The 16,763-nt window shown below is 53.8% G+C and overlaps 1 protein-coding gene across 3 annotated transcripts in view; it reads left to right on the forward strand.

Moving 5' to 3' along the window:
* Positions 1-16,763, forward strand: part of MID2 (midline 2) — a 53,707-nt gene that overhangs the window by 24,410 nt on the left and 12,534 nt on the right. For all 3 annotated transcript variants that reach the window (XM_066333801.1, XM_066333804.1, XM_066333802.1), the window contains exons 3-4: positions 12,608-12,703; positions 14,625-14,732. In XM_066333801.1, coding sequence (XP_066189898.1) covers positions 12,608-12,703; positions 14,625-14,732 — 204 coding nt within the window. The remainder of the gene's footprint in view (positions 1-12,607; positions 12,704-14,624; positions 14,733-16,763) is intronic.

Genomic DNA, 16,763 nt, shown 5'->3' on the forward strand with positions numbered 1-16,763 from the left:
ACAGTGCCACTTGCTCTGGTGGGGCTCTGGGATACAGAGGCTCTGAGAGTGCAGTGTCCCCTCCACATCTCTGCAAAGTCCCCTCTAGTCCCCCATCCCACGCATTGCAGGGGCAAAAGGAGTCACCACGCAGTGCCAAGGCTCTGAACACAGCAAAGACTCTGAAAATGCTGTTTGTGCCATTGCTTAGTGATGGTTTTGGTGACTTTTTGGTAGGTTTAGGCATTTCGTTTACTTTTCCAGAAGCAAAAGAGCAAAGGGATACAGGCAGAAGGACTGGGCCTCTCTGCTTGCGTGTGCACAAGGAGTTAAAGCCTTCTCCAGTGCTGGCACGTTCACCCCGAGGCTCAGTTTGTACCAGGTGCATCTATCTCAGCATCTCCAGCGCTGGTTTGAACAGTCTCACCATTGCTTCACATAAGGAATAAATCAGCCTGAATAAGCCCCATCCCAGGCGCTGTTGGCACGTTGCTTCTTTCCCTTCCCAGCAAACCCTAAGGCTTTGTGTCCTCCTGTGTGCCCTGGCAGTGCCCACACGGTGCCCTGGCAGCCCGGGCACGGCCGGGGCAGGTGGGAGCAGGAAGGGGCAGGTGGGAGCAGGATGGGTCAGGTGGGAGCAGGGATGGGTCAGGTGGGAGCAGGGATGGGTCAGCTGGGAGCAGGGATGGGCCAGGTGGGAGCAGGATGGGTCAGGTGGGAGCAGGATGGGTCAGGTGGGAGCAGGGCTGGGCCAGGTGGGAGCAGGATGGGTCAGGTGGGAGCAGGGATGGGTCAGGTGGGAGCAGGGATGGGTCAGGTGGGAGCAGGGATGGGTCAGCTGGGAGCAGGGATGGGTCAGGTGGGAGCAGGATGGGCCAGGTGGGAGCAGGGATGGGTCAGGTGGGAGCAGGGATGGGTCAGCTGGGAGCAGGGATGGGTCAGCTGGGAGCAGGGATGGGTCAGGTGGGAGCAGGGATGGGCCAGCTGGGAGCAGGGATGGGCCAGCTGGGAGCAGGGATGGGCCAGGTGGGAGCAGGGCTGGGTCAGGTGGGAGCAGGGATGGATCAGGTGGGAGCAGGGATGGGCCAGGTGGGAGCAGGGATGCTCCCGGTGCCAGGTGCCAGCATTGCCGGGCTCCTGCTGCTGCCCCCGCAGCCAGGGGCTGGGCAGGGAGCCCACAGCGCCCACACAGCCCGGCTGAGCAGCTCGCAGTGCCCTCAGCATGGCCCAGAGCCAGGCGGGGACAAACCCCGGGACGCGTGGGGTGGCCCTCCTGAGAGGGGATGAATGTGCCCCCAGGCTCTCACACCGGTGTGAGAAGGTGGAAGGTTGGTTCAGTGCAGGCACATCAGCAGGAGCCTGGGAGGAGGCTCTTCATGCAGCAGCAAGTCTCCACGGGCTTTACACTTCACAGGATCACAATATCCTGGGTTGGAAGGGACCCACCCCTTCTGGCCACCTCCTCCACTTTTTCCATCCAAATTCGTTCCTCTGCCTGAGGAGGTGAGGAAGGGAGACACTGGTTGTGGTGTCATCCTCCAGCCCAAGCCTGCTGCTGCTGCATGACAGCCTCTCCCAGCAGGAGACAGCTGTGGATAAGAGGGGAGGTCTCCCAAGGGGCACAGTTGGCTTCATTGTTCCCGTTTACTCCTGTCCTGCCTTTCCCAGCAGTGGGATGTGGGTTTCTAAACCATCCTTGAGGGCTCTCCTTGCTTGGCAGGAGCGTGGCAAGGCCCCAATGGAAGAACATTTTCATCAATGGCTCCCAGTGCTGCTCTCCCCTGTCTTCAAGGTCCTAAGGGAAAGTAGCAGGTTGTTTCCTTCAGCAGGCTGTTCCCTTGTCAGTCCAGAACAAACAGGGTTGCCAGGGCTGTGTGGGGACATGCTCCAGGATCATCCTGGCTGTCCTTGGGGGCTTCAGGCATCTTCAGGACAGGGAGGACTTTGTACTGCTCAGTGCTGGGCTGTGCCTTCCTGCTGCTGCCTGCCTGATGCCAGCTCCCTGCGTCGGGGTCAGGTGCTGCCGGGTGCCAGCAGGTGTAACCAGGAGCCTCTGGGTGCTGCCAGCTGTTTCCAGATGGGACAGCGATCTCGAGGTGCCAGCAGGTGTAACCAGGAGCGTCTGGGTGCTGCCAGCTGTTTCCAGATGGGACAGGGATCTCGGGGTGCCAGCGGTGCCGGGTGCTGTCTCTGACAGCCCCAGTGCCCAAGTGCTGACAAAAGGTTTGCAGCTGCCTTTCAACCCTGACACTGATGTTTTGTGACGATTAATCTTGCTATTTATATCAATCTAATTAGCAGCGTTATTAATATTATCGAGGCGCCACAGTGGTAATTATATGTCTGCTTAACATGTGCTATCAGTGCTCTTCCAATCCAGTGTGATTCCGCCTGACATTATCCCACCATTAGCATTGTTGTGTGCTGCAGAAGGTAATGTGATGCTCCTAATCGCTGCAATCCTCATTAGCAAAGTGTCCCCACGTGCCCAGGCTTTTGAGAGCGATGCCACCAAGTGGTGTGGCTTTCCAGGGATGTGTCTCTGGGAAATCTTCCCCGTTTGGGGAGTTTCCTGTCCTGCAGACTCTCCCTCAGGAGGGAGATCCTTTGAAGATCCTGTCCCCCAAAATAAAGCCAGTAGATCTTTGCTCTGGCGTCTGCAGGAGCTTCTCTAGTATTTTGCTTGGGAAAGGTTTTAAACAGAGGAGTCCCTTCGGTATGGGACAGGTGAAGAGATGCGTGTGATTGCTGACATTCTCACGCCTGCTGTTCTGCCTCAGCCGCTGTCCCGTGGCCCCGGCTCCTCGGGCTGCTGCTGCAGGGATGGGGGAAGGAATGAAAAAGGCTCCTGAGTGTGCGCAGGAGCCGGATCAACAGGGAATTAAAACCCAGCTGCTGGAGCGTTTGATCATCGGAGCTGGAAGATGAATTTTTAGGGCATGCTGGGAGAGGGAAGGCTCCTGAGTGCAGGCTCTGAGTTCTGTTATCAGGCACTGGCAGCCAGCTCAGTGCCTCTCTCTGCCACAGACCCCTGGTGGGGAGTGTGGGGGGAAGGCTGTGAAAAAGGAGGGCTGAGGAATTAATATTCAGGCGTCTTGGCAATGGCTCGTCCTGTATCATGCTGGGAGGGGCTGCTGAGGCAGGTGGTTCTGGTGCTTCTGACTCCCCAGCTCAGTTCCTGCTGTGGGATGCACCCCAGAGGTGACATGGGTGTCACAGCCCTGGAGATGAGTGTCACAGCCCCAGAGATGAAGGTAGGCAGGGTGGTTTCCTTCCCTTTGGGTTCTCACTGAGCTTTTCCTGTCAGGTGAAAATGTCCCTCCCCATCCTTGGACACTGTCACCCAGCACAGCCTCTTCCTCCTCCTCAGCCCTCCTTCCCTCTCCACTTGCAGCTCTCATCCTTGCAGCATGGACTGTCTGATTTCAGGCTCAGCTCCCAGGTGGAGGAACTGAGAAGTACTCCACAGGGACAGGAGCTGGGTGCCATGGCAGGTAACAGTGAGGTGCTGATGGAGCCAGCAAAAGCATGAGGAGAATGTGACACCAAACAAACCTCAGGCTGGGACAAACAGGCTGGAGCCTGAGCCATTTGCAGACATAATTTATGCATTTATTGCCAATTAATATTTCAGATCAAAGCTGTGTTCTGCAGTGTAACATTTTAGATTAAAACTGTGTCCTGCAGTGTTTTGGCTCAGTAAAGCTGAATCCGATGTCATGCTCACAGCACAAGTCAGGCTTGGTGTTACCCCTGTCACTTGTCAGGTCTGCTGATCTCTGCAGAATTCCCTGTGTCTCCTGCCATAATTTAAAATGCAGGAGCTTCAGCTTCATTCTCCAGCTAATTTTGTATTTGTAATTCAGATCATTTATTCCTGGTGTTTAGGAGTGAATTCTGCTTCGCAGCCACTTTATGTGTTTCCCATTCAGTTTGGGAGCAGCCAGAAAGTGAGGACATGAGGAGCAGGTACCTTCTTCAGGGTTCTTCTTTACTTTTTGCTTGAATTTTGCTAATTTGGTTTGGGAGGTGAGATAGGAATTGAATAAAATGATTAGTAAATCTTTGATAAACCCATTATCTGGTGAAAATCACAAAGTCGCTTTTTTGATGTTGAATGGAACCAGATGTTCTTTGGGAATGTATGAATCTTCCATGAGTTTCTCTCTAGCACTGAACTCCCTGCTCAGTGCATTCCCTTTGAATTCATCTCTTCATTTCTGCCTCAGACACTTGGTTGTTCATTAAGTGGAGATGGGAATTTGCATAAATGACTTGCCAAATCCCAGATTTTCTTTAGCAGCCTCAGATGGGTGTTTGTGGCCCTGAGATGATGTCAGTGCTTGGAAAGGCTGTGGGAGCCTGTGGAAGGCCAGCCCTGCCCTGAGCCAGGTGTCACAGGTGCCCATGGGATGGTCCCATAGCTCCTGAGGATGTGTCACACGTCTCAGGGTTTTCCCTCATGAGACTTTCCTGGTTGTGAATCACACAGACATCCTTAGAGGGTGAGGAGGAAACCTTAATGGAAAAAGTGTTTGTTGATGCTCTTTCGGGTAGTTTGTCCTCTTTTGCCTTTAGTCAGTGTTGTGACACTGAATCTCCTGCTATTCAGATGCACCTGTGTACCTCATGCTGTATGTGTCAGGCTTTTTCCCTGGGAATTCCATCTCTGAATTCTCACACCCCTGCGAGGATTCCAAGGGGCTCTTCCCAGCCAGTTACCTGCAGCAAGAGCAGTTAACATGATTGCAGTGTCCTTAGAGCACCCCTGGAGGCTGCTTTTCACTGGAGTTGTGTTCCTTTTAGCTGCCCTCCTCTTCTCACCCCTACCCTCCTGTCCTCTCCACTCCTCTCCTCTCTTGTGAGGAGAACTTTGATGGTGTTCTTTGCCTACCATGTATTCATAGAACTCCTTCAAAAGATGCGTCTTCTTTCCACCAGTCAGCTCTTCCAAGAGGATATACATATTTATGGAATAAAGCATTATCTCTCTTTTATACTTTGAAAGGGTTTTGCTCACTTTGGTTGCAGAGCCGGCAGTGCCAGGGCGCCAGCTGATGCCTGACAGTCAGCCCTCAAATGTGGGGCTCTCAGGATGTCTCATGGTCTGATCTCTCCTTGGGCTGTGGTGGTGTTGGTGTGTCCTCTGGTTATCCCTCTGCCTTCTGACAGCTCCTCCAGGCACGTGCTGTGGGCTGGTTTCTAATCCTTCCCCAAGCCTGAGATTGTTGCTCTGTGTATCAGGCTGTGGCTTGTGCCTGTCCTTTGGAATCTGCCTTCCCAGGGCTGTGGAGGACTCCTCCTTGCCCTTGCCCTGGGGCTTGCTGGGCTCCTCTCCCCTGAAGCTGGTGGAGCTCTCTGGGCAGGCAACACTGAGCCATCCACCCCTGGCGGTCTTGCAGACCCCAGATCTGGCAGGATTGCAACAGGGATTTGTCTACCTGGGTATCCTTAGGGATCTGGGGAAGGATCTGCACTGCTGCCATCACTTGGATCCTCCAGCAGCAGGATCCCCAAGAGGAAGAAGACTCTTGCTCCCTTGCAGCTTCCACAGAGTGGTCCTCCTGTGCAGGGAGGGCTTTGGGCATCATCCCCGAGGCCACAATGTCCCAAAAGGGTGACACATTAGTGCCTTTTGTTGCACAGCAGGGACAGAAACCTGAGAGGATGGAAGGCTGGAAGGTTGAGACTGAAGGAGCAGGTGAGCATCTGCAGTGTCTTCTTTCAGGTTTTTTTCTCTTTCCACAATTTCTGTGGTTTTGTCGGTGAGGCAGAATAAAATAGGATCATTGTTAATGGCTTACTTTTCTGACAGAAGGGATTTTTCAGGGAAGGAGGAATTCCAGCAGCACTTGGCTCCACTGGGGACAACAGAGCTGCTTCTTGGGTTCCTCCCAGGATGACCCCTGGGGTTTTCTGGGGCTGGTGTGGGGAGACCACAGCTGGGAGGGAGCTCTGGGGCTGCTGCCAGCACTGGGGGTTTTGCTCACCATCACCCATCCTGCAGTGAGCTCAGAGAGGGGGAGTGGGGGGCTGTTCCCCAGCCCTTCCACCCCTCAGGCTGTGCAGCTGTGGTGGTTACTACAGGACAGCATCAGAAAACGACCCCCCTGTAACTCCTGGTTTGGAAGGAACCAGGAATTACTCACTGGAGAAAAATTCCTGGAAAGAGGCATTGCTTGCAGTGCTGGAAATCTTTCCTTCCACTCTATCCTTTTAAAGGAATAAATAAAAATAGTGGGAAATGCACAGATACACTCTGGGCACACTGTAGTTTGGGAATTCTTTATAGCAAATGTAGCACAGTTAATAAGATGTGTGACAGTCACATTCTTTTAAGCCGAAAAACACACGGCCTGAACTGGGGTGAAAATCTTGGTGTTTAACTAGGACAGCTCCGACAGGCAGATTGTGTCTAGATGACTTCAGGAATGGAAACTGGCTTATCAAAGTCAGGATGAATTTAATAAATATTTAAACAGTTTTCAATACTTCTGTAATGATACAGAAAACCAGGACAATATCCAAGCAGAGAAGAATGGCTTTGGAGAGATTAAAGGATGTAAAGACTGAAGGACCTAAATCAGCCATGTGCATTTCTGCCAGCATCCCTGGAAGTGCACAGGGCCAGGGGCTTGGGGCAACCTGGTCTGGTGGAATCTGCAGGAATGTGCTGTGCTTTGCCAGGCTCCTGCCTCGTGCTGACTTTATAGTGAGCCACACACTTAGGATGTAGGAGAAGATCTGGATACCCAGTAACAGGGAGGGGATCAGCTGCCTTATTCCCATCCTTTTTCTTACCTTAGCCAGGAAAACGGCTGTTGGGAGGAAAGTGTTAAACCGGGAGATTTGGAGAGGAGGAATACTTTTGCTCAAAGTGACCTTGCAGCTGGGAATGCTAAGATCATGAGTGTGGGAAAAGTCCATTTATTATGCCGAGTTTTCTTCATCCTCTGCCTGCTTTGAGAAGTAGAATCTCTGTGTAAGGGGTAGCACACTCTGACAGACGTGCTGGAGCCTCCTGCTGGGAGACAGAGTGATCTCAAAAACGCAGCCTTGTGATAAACTGTGTGCAGGAAGATCTGTGATACCCTGGGGCAGGCAGCCAAAGGAGCAGTGTCCCAGCAGTGTCCCTGTGTGTCCCCGTGTGTCTGTGCCCCTGGATGAGCTGAGGCCAAAGGAGCAGTGTCCCAGCAGTGTCCCTGTGTGTCCCCATGTGTCTGTGCCCCTGGATGAGCTGAGGCCAAAGGAGCAGTGTCCCAGCAGTGTCCCCGTGTGTCTGTGCCCCTGGATGAGCTGAGGCCAAAGGAGCAGTGTCCCAGCAGTGTCCCAGCAGTGTCCCTGTGTGTCCCCGTGTGTCTGTGCCCCTGGATGAGCTGAGGCCAAAGGAGCAGTGTCCCAGCAGTGTCCCAGCAGTGTCCCCGTGTGTCTGTGCCCCCCAGCACTGTTCAGTGAGGTAAGGCAATGTGTTTACTCCTGCCGTTTCCGCCGTGCCGTGGTGTCACCCTGGTTACCTGTGTGTGTTATTCCCACCACAGCCTGGTGTGCCTTGCCAAGGAACAGCTCGTTCCATGGACACGTGTGCGTGGCCCAGCTCCAGCAGCAGAGGTTCTCCACCAGCAGCAGCTCTTCTCCCTGCAGTGAGGCCGTGCCAGGGACTTCCAGGTGTTCGGGCTCTTACAGTATTTCGCCTGAAGGAATATTTTTGGAAGCAGAGCCCCTGCTGCTGTTGAGTAGCACAGGGACAGGGGTAAACGAGGAACAGGGAATGTGCACTCTGGAGCTGCACCAGGCAGCCAGACACAAACCTTGCCAAAACAATGCTCAGACCACGTCTGCAACTAATCAGCGGCTTTGGAGAAACAACAACATTAAACTAATTTGTGTGACTTTTCCCCCTTGTGACTTTTCCCCAGGACAGCTTTGATTTACAGAACTAGCAGCACTCCCCACCCCTCAGGTTGTCTGCAGGAGCAGGAATGTTGGCTCACATTGCTGGGTAGCAGAGGCCAAAGGGTGAGGCTTTGGGAGGAGGTGAGTGGGACCCTAGGTCACTCCCTCGGCAGGTAACTGAGCAAGTTTAACCTGCAGCCATTTCTGTCCCTCTCGTTTCCTCAGTTGAGATGTACCCCAGCAAGGCAGCAGCTCTGCAGGTGTAATTAAATGCTGGGGCTGCTGGGGACGTGTGGCACTGGTAATGGTGTCCCACAGGGGTGTGGGGATGAGTGACACCTCCCCATGGGGAGGCAGCTGCGTGACAGATCTGGAGTGTGCTTTTAGGTCAAGTGGTGGCACAAGCAAAAGATTTGCTCCCCAAAACCAGGCCGGTTTGGGCAGTGCTGGTTGGCTCAGCCCAAGAGAAGATGCAGAAGAAGTGACAAGACACAGATCCAGGATGTGCTGAGTCGGCAGCACACGTGCAGCGGCTGCAAATCCCACGCTCAGCTCACCCTGTTTATCGGGGTTTCTGCTTTAGTTTTTCTCTCCTCAATTTAAATTCCCAAGGAGACACAAGGCACAGTAAGTGCTGATGCTGGAATGCTGTGTGCAGGAGCGTGCATCCCACCTGCCTGCCTGCCCCCGGTCCTGCTCAGCCCAGCACAGCTGCTCCTGTGGGCTCTGGACAGCTCCTTCCTTTCTTTCATCCCATTTACAAATTGGAGCGTGGCCACTGAACTGGTGGATTTACCCCACTGTGAGCAGGCTCCAGCCCTAGGTCTGGTCAGGCTGGGATTACCCTGTGCTTTCTGTGAGGTGAAGGGAGGGGCTGGGGCCACCCCCAGGCTGGGCACTGGGGACACAGCTGGAGCACTGTGTGCCTATCTAACGTGGGTGACTGCCACCACAGGGCTCATGATGGATGTGGCTGGGAGCCCTGGCTGTGACAAACCTCCCCATGTGTCACCTGCATCCCCAACCTTGCTCCCTGTAGGGAGCTTCCCTCCAGAGCTGCTTCCCAACTGAAGATGAGCATAGAAAGAGGCAGTCAGGGTTTAAGCCTAATAAATTATCAGGGATTGAACTGGATGAATGGATTTGGAATTGCTCTTTTATTGCTCACACTGATCAGGGGACATGTCCCCTACCCTCAGGTGTGTGTTGGTCGAGTGCATTGCTCTGGTTCCCATCCCCTCTGTCTGAGGGTCACTGCCAGGGCCCCTTTGCCTGGCTCAGGCTCTGGCTCTTGACCCTTCAGCCCCATCAGAGAGCCGCTGCAGCCCCATGTCCTGCAGAGCCACTTGGTTTCTAGGTCAGCTCTGCCACTGGGGCGACAGCAGCCCGAATGCTGGCAGAGGTTTCAGCTCTTGTTCAGTCTGCTTTGCTCCGAAGCAAATGCATTAGTGTCACACATGGCAGCTCAGTCCTGTCTCCTTGTCACTTGTGCCGTTGTCTAGGGACATTCTCTGAGGAATGTCAAGGCCAGTAGCTGACTGGCTTTGCATATTTTTCCCCGAAGTTTGTTTTATTCTCGGTGGTGGAAATTGATTCTAAACATAGAATTGTGGGATCACAGAATGGTTTGGGTTAAAAGAGACCTAAAGCTCATCTTGTTCTACCCCTCTTCCTGGCCAGGGACACCTTCCACTATCCCAGGCTGCCCAAGCCCTGTCCAGGAATTGGTTTTCCTGCCCCTTTGGCATGCAGGGAGCGTTTAGGAGTGGGTTTGACTTGGTGCCTGTGTGCCTGCACGTGGGTTTGTGGATGCACACATGATTTGTGTTTGTGGTGCACAGGAGGATCAGGGCAGGGATTTGACTCCATTATTGAAAGTGATTATAGATGAACAGGGGCAATGAGAAAAGCCCTGAGTAAATCACTGGAAGTATCGCTCCAGTTTTGGCTTCTTTCCCATGGAGATAAATGCAGAAACCTGTCTGGGGTAAGGCAGAGCCAAAGGGCAGCCTCTGTGCCATTGTGCCAGGCTTCTCTTGCCCCTCAGAGCAGCTCTGAGGGATGGCAGCAGCCACCCACCAGCCCTGCATTTCTGTCCCTAGGGCTTTCCCAGCTCCAGGGTTCTCCAGGTCCTCAAGTCCCTCGCCCTCAGGTTCATGCTGCTGGGGGAGATCTGAGGCTTGTGTGGCCCAAAACCCTGGGCACCTGGCTGACTCCCTCAGCCTATGTGATGTGTTCTTTGGCCACGTGCTGGGGCTCAGAGCCTGCTCTGTTCCATCTCTCAGCTGGTTACAGGCACAAGGCTGACAGTGTTTCCCAGAGTGAACCAGATTCCAGGCTGGTGGATGAGCTGGGGACCAGCCATGGAGAGCCACTCTGGCCAGGTGCAGGCAAGGCTGTGTTTGGTGAAGCACAGGGAACAGGAGGACACCATGTATTTATAGTTCCTGAAGCTGTCTTGAGCCTGCAACCTTGATGCCTTCTTCAAACAGAGAAATCAATGTTTAGTTCAACTGCTTGTTTGGAGGAAAAGGAAAATCGAGTTGTTGCCCATTGTGCCCGTAACTGAACAAACATGAGCATTGGTACTTGTGAGCATTGTACTGTGTGTCACACAGTGCTGTGGGACTGCTCTCCTCTGGCTGGGTGGGAATGGATTTATTGTGTAGCTGGTCACTGGCAGGAAAAGGGGTGCAGGTGCTGAGCTGCTCTGTTGCAGTCGTGGGAGGGTTTGATCCTGTGGGTCCGTGACACTCAGGATGGAGGAGGTTCAGCCTCTCCCAAGGCGCCTGGGCACTTCCCTCTGGTCCTGCTGTGCCTGGATGATCCAGGCCCTTCTCCCCACGCAGCACCAGTGACTCCTGCTTAAGGCCTTTTTAGCACTTTTTCTCATTTGTCTCCCCAGCTGTAGAGAAATCACCTATTTGTATTTCAGGAGAGAAGGTGGAGGTTTCGGAAAATGACGGGCATTTTATAAAGCAATTAAAGCCCAACCCCTGTAATTGCTGTAATTTATATACACCTACAAAATAACCAGCTGGTGTGATCCAGGCTTCAAGCCCATTTTATTTGTTTCAGCACGTCAAAGAGATGGAAACATTCCATCTGTGTTTTCCTGGGATGCAGAGGAGCTGGCAGCAAGGGTCTGTGGGTGCAGTGAGGGGCAGGGAAGCAGCAAAGGGTGACACCAGTATAGCACCTCCAATTGCCTCAGCGTTGCCACAGAGATGTGGGATGAAGGGATCGGTGCTTGGACAGGGCTCGTGTGTGTTTGTGGATGGGAGGAGTGATGCCATCCCCTAGAAAACTGGGGATGCTGCAAATGGGGTGTGCTTCAAAGCTGTACCCCAGCCCCCCGCCCTGCCCTCCATCACACTCTGGAAGATGAAAGCAGATTGGTGTGAGTTCAAAGCTTCAAACCTCAGTGCTGCCACGCTGGTGACGAGGGAGGTAATTAGCAAGTGAAATGTTAGTTGCTGTAGTGAAATGATGTTTATAATATTGGGCTGGAAGGAGAGGGGGGCGGGAGCAGCTGGCTTTTCCATTATCCATACCCCACTCTGCAAACCCCTCTGGCACAGCCAAGGCTCCCTGGGTTTTATTCCATTTCTCCAGCCTGTTCCTGTGTTCTGCCTTACTCGCCCTTGGCCAGCAATTTTCAGGGATGCAGAGGAGCGTGGAGTATTTTAGGAGCCAGTGTTTTTTCAGGAATGAGTGCTCTGCCTGTGCTCAGTGCCTGTGATCCAAGTTCTCCTGGCTCCCAGTTACCCATCCGTGTGGAGAGGGGCCATGTTTATGGGTCTGCTGGAGTCAGATGAAAGCCTCAGACTGCAGTTCCTACCTGCAGATGAATGAACCACCTCGGGGACCCTCTTCCAGCCCTGGAGTTTCCCCTTGGCAGAGCTCATGGAACTGACAATGCTGCGTTTCTGAAATTGTTAACACCCACAGACTGTGGATATTGATACTCCCTCAAATGGAGTCTTCATCCATGCTTCACTGGATCCCCTCCTTCTCCCAGAACAGTGCAGCCTGTGAGCACCAAGGCAGGCTCAGGCATCTCTGTCCTCTTGGGTCGTCATCTGCTGGCCATGATCCACTGGTCAGGACTTCCTGATCAAAGCTGCTGCTGGGATCCACTGCCCATGCTCCACTGCTCACGCTCCACTGCTCACAGGCTTCTGGCCCAGATCCACTGGCTGTGATCTGCTGGCTGCAATTCACTGGCCATAATCTGCTGGCTGAGATCTGCTCTGGTGAGCAAAGGGCAGTATGGCAGGGGACTGAGAGCCAGCACAGTGCTGCTGAGCTCTCCCTGCCTCTACCATTGTACGTCCAGCTGAGATGGTTGGCAGAGGAGACATCCCTCTCCATGGCTCATCAGGCTCTTCTTCATCCCCCTCACCCTGTGCAGAACAAAACTGATGATGAAAATAGTCAAAATTTGCTCTCCAAAGGAGTGGCAAGGGGCAGACACCCACACTGTCCTCTCCAGCTAGTGACACCCCAGGGTGACTGTGGTGCTGGGCTCGGTGTCCCTCCCATGGCACAGCCCCCTGGCGTGGGCAGGAGCTGCCAAAGACCCCCAGAGCCTTTGCCCAAAGTTTCTCCAGTATCCCTCCTTCAGGCAGTGTGCTGGGTGGCAGAGGGTCTCCGTTGCTGGCAGGGGACTGGGGACACTCCAGCTTTGCTGATCTCTGTATTTTTCCTCTTTCTCCCATTTCTGGACCTGCAGCAAACCCTGGAAACAAATCTCACCAACCTGGTTAAACGCAACAGCGAACTGGAGAACCAGATGGCCAAGCTGATACAGATCTGCCAGCAAGTGGAGGTGGGTGAGGGCCAAGAGGGGCTGGGGGCGGTGGGAGGGACAGCTCCCAGCTCAAGGGAGGCAATCCCTCCAGAGTCCTTTGCTGGGGCTCCTCTGGGAGCACAGATGAGTGTGGGTGGTAGTCCCAAGCAGTGGGGATGGGCCCACTCTTCCTCTGGGAATCCAGTGCAAACAGCTGCCCCGGTGTTCAGAGCCTCAGATTTTTATCCAGGCAGGAATGCTGGGCTCCTCCCCTTGGGTGGAGCATCTCCCAGTGGGGTGATGTAATTTTATCAGTCCTGCAGTGAGACTCAATTGCCCATTAACAGAAGATACCCCCCTTAAGGGAGGATGGGTATTGGAAGAGAGAAAGAACATTGCCCCACCTGGTTTTAAGAGCTGGCCCATTAACAGAAGACACTCACACCCAGAGTTATGAGGAATGGAAGAGATAAAGAAACACTGGCACACCTGGTTTTAACAGGTGGCAGTAGAATACATTCTTTTGGTTACATCTTGCATTACAACCTAAAACAATTGTGGAGGAGGGATGGGATCCTCTGCTCCATCCCTGAGCTGCCGGGGTGCGCAGGAGGAGGTTTGCTGTGTGTGAGTCAGGCTTAGATGTGGGCTGAATTGCTGTTTTCTCATCCCCATAAGGTGCAGGGCAGGCTTTTCCCAGAGCTGAGTTTATTCCAGGACTGTTGTTCCTAGCACATTCCCCCCACCACTGAGGTGGGTGAAGTATTTTTTCTCTGTCTTGTTACAACTCAAAGCTGCCCAGCCTTCCTGCAGCCATAGCACCTGCTGAGTCTTCATCCCCAAACCCAGCATTTACCTTGGAGCTGATTCCTCCCTCCAGAGTGGTTTGCCCAGTGTCCAGGTGTTCTTGAGCCAGGGATTTGCCAGTGGAGCAGTGCTGGTCTGCAGTATCCCCTCCATGCTCTGCTGGCCCTTTGGGGAAACCCAGCCTTGAAAATGGTTATTTTTTGGCAGAAGGCAACTGGGAAAGGGACTGTGGTGTCCTCTGTAATTTTACCTGCCTTCAGCCCCCCAGAAGATGAACATGGTTGAGGGCAGATTTCTTGCCCTTGGCAGGGTTTCAGATGTAGGCTATGGATGGCTCCAGATTTATGTTGTCCTGTTGCCATCCTGGAAGGGGAACGTTCCAGGCCTGAGCTGGGCAGCAGCTGGAGGGATGCACCCAGGGCTGAAATGCTTCAGCCTCATCTTCCCTCCACCCTCAGGTGACCCAGAAGCTGAATGAGAGAGGGAGTCCAGGTTTGTGTTCCTGGGAAGTTGGGGTGACAGCCACCCCTGTGGGCACACAGCTTTGAGGGACCAGGGTGCTGCCAGATCTGCCACAGCATCAAAGGCACAAGAGCTCTGCCACAGCAGCTCTGTCACAACAGCTCTGCCACAGCAGCTTGCTGCAGGCTCCAAAACCTGGGGCTGTCCCCGCCCCCCTCCACATGCAGCAGATTGGGAACATTTTCCGCTGTTTTTCCTCAGTGGAGTTCTCTTTGCAGACCATCAGCTGTCTCCCACTCCAGTGTTGCATAATCTGCTGGCCAGGTTTAAAAAAAGATCCTGTAGCAAAAACGTGGTTCACTCAAGGCTGTCTTGTTTCAGAGGGATTTGGGAGCATAAAATGAGGAAAACTGATTTCTGTCCTGTAGTGTGCTTTAATGAAGTGCTAGGGCTTGATTTCTCTTCCATGAAGTGCATTCCCCCTGTCCTGTCCTGTCCTGTCCTGTCCATCCTCCCATGGATGCTGGTCTGCCCTGGAGGCAGAGAACTGGAGTCTGTGTGGGCACCACTGTGAGCACAGCCATGAGAGTGTGGTGTGTGCCCTTCCTAAAACCTGTGTGCTGTGTGTCCCTCCCAACACCTGTGTGTGTGTATTTCCCTCCCAACACGTGTGTGCTGCTGTTCCTGCCAGGTGAACACAGCCATGCACGAGGCCAAGCTGATGGAGGAGTGTGATGAGCTGATGGAGATCATCCGCCAGCGCAAGCAGGTCATCGCTGTCAAGATCAAGGAGACAAAGGTGAGGGCTCCCAGTCGTGTGTCCCTGGTCCCAGGTCCCCTCCTGTGCCCACGGGGGGGCTGCTGCAGGGTCTGCCCCTGCTCCTCGGAGCAGCACTCCCTCAGCCAGGGACACTGGGACACGCCAGGCCCAGGCAGATGGGCTGCATCAGGGCCTTTGCCTTGCCATGAAGGGTTTGCTTTGGGCAGCACCAGTGCATCTCCTTGGCCAAACTCAGGTGTCCCCTGGTGCTGCCCTCCATGCCACCCCATATCCAGGTGTCCCTCCCTGCTGCTGTCCCAGCGCTCCTCTGCCAAGGACAAAGGATATACTGGCTGAGACTGGAGGAGGAGCAGTGTGTTGGGTAGCGTGACAAGTTGGTGCAGAGGCTTGGATCACTCCAGACAGCTTCCTCAGGGCTCTTCACCGCTGTGGTTCTAATAGAATAATGTGGAATTAATACTGAAGGACTGTAGTCCAGTGCTGCAGAGAGAGCAGAGGCTGCACACTCTGCATTGCAGCACAGCTGAGGGTGAGCTGCTTCTCACCCTCATCCTTGTGGGAGTGTTTGGACCTTTCTTCCAGTGGTTCCAGGTGTTTCCCAGTGGTTTCTACATGTAGCATCCCACCCCAAAGGGGAAGGGAGCACCCAGGATTCATAGATGCTCATGGTTGAAAGGAATGACAAATGTCAGAGGGTCAGCAAAAGCTTTGAGTTTTATTAGGCAAATACAAATAATTTATTTGGCATGGGGATTGTTATATATTGGTCTCCTAGTACAAGCACACCGTGGTGGGTTTTGGATAAAGGGGTAGGGTGAAAAGGAAGAGAGAGAGGGAGGTGGATTATAGCAGGAGAGAGAGAAAAAAAGAATGCAGATCATCAATCCTGCTTCAAGCACCAATCCAGTTAACAGAGTGTCCAGGGTCCTGGGGACACTGCCTGTGCTTCCTGGGGGAACCTTTTTATAGATAAGTTTTGCCTGCCCTGGGGTGTTCTCACTTTCTCTACAAATCAGTTCTCGTGCACAGTCCATTCTTCCAGACCTTTCAGGAAATGGGTCAGGGGCTTCAAGGGTCTTTGGTGGTCTTGATCCGCCTGCAGTCCGTGCCACTTCTCCATCTCACACCTGTGCTGTGCTGTGTTGTGCTCCTCACAGCAAGGATGTTTGTCCCAGGACAGCACTGCCCTACCTCCCTTTTGCAGCCCTGACAGCCCTCAGCTGGCTCTGCAGCTGTCTAGCTGCTGGTGTTTGAGACATCAGCCTCACCTTCTGGGCTGTCCACGTGCAGCAGTGAGAGGGCTGTAGCTCTGAGGGTCCAGGGGAGCCTGTGTGACCCCAGTGCTGTTCTCACCAAGCCTGGGTGTGCCCTGGGGTCCCACCACGGTTCCCCTGGCCAAGCCCCAAGTCCAGGTGCTGCCCAGGCAGTTTGGGAGTGGATTCCACTGCGTGTGTAGGCAGAAGAGCCACTGGCATGGCTCCAGGACACCCTGGCAGCAGTGGGAGCTTTGAAATCCTGCTTCTACCCCGACCACTCGAGGGAACATATTTTATGTAACGGTACCGTCTGCCGCCCAGCTCTCTGTCTGCTTGCTCTTCCCACCCTCTTCCCTGACTGCTCCAGGCTCTGCTGTCCAGTTCCAGCCACGCTTAGAACAACCTGGTAGCTCCAGGATGATGTTTTCCTACAGCTGGCAGCTGGGTAGGGGCAAAGGGCACAGATTAGTCTCCAAACCCTCTGCAGAAGCAGTGGAGAAAGGGGTAACCTTTAGAGGCTGTGGCTGCTTTGAAGTGCTCCAGCTGAGGAGTGAGGAATTCTGCTTTCCTGCTGGATTGCCATTTGGTTTTCCATTTGTTCTGCCCTGCTTTTCCTGGCCCAACAGGAGCATGGAGGCTGCGAGAAGGGAGGGGGAGAACATGCAGATTCCCTCATACCTTGGTCAGTTCAGTTCAGCAGCTGCGGATGTGCCGTTTCCCATCAGCTCTGTAAATGTTTCCCCCTGTTGCTGAGGCTGCCTTGCCCTGTGCTGAGTGAGGCAGGAGTCCCACG

Source organism: Sylvia atricapilla, chromosome 21 (assembly GCF_009819655.1).
Source record: "Sylvia atricapilla isolate bSylAtr1 chromosome 21, bSylAtr1.pri, whole genome shotgun sequence".
NCBI lineage: Eukaryota > Metazoa > Chordata > Aves > Passeriformes > Sylviidae > Sylvia > Sylvia atricapilla.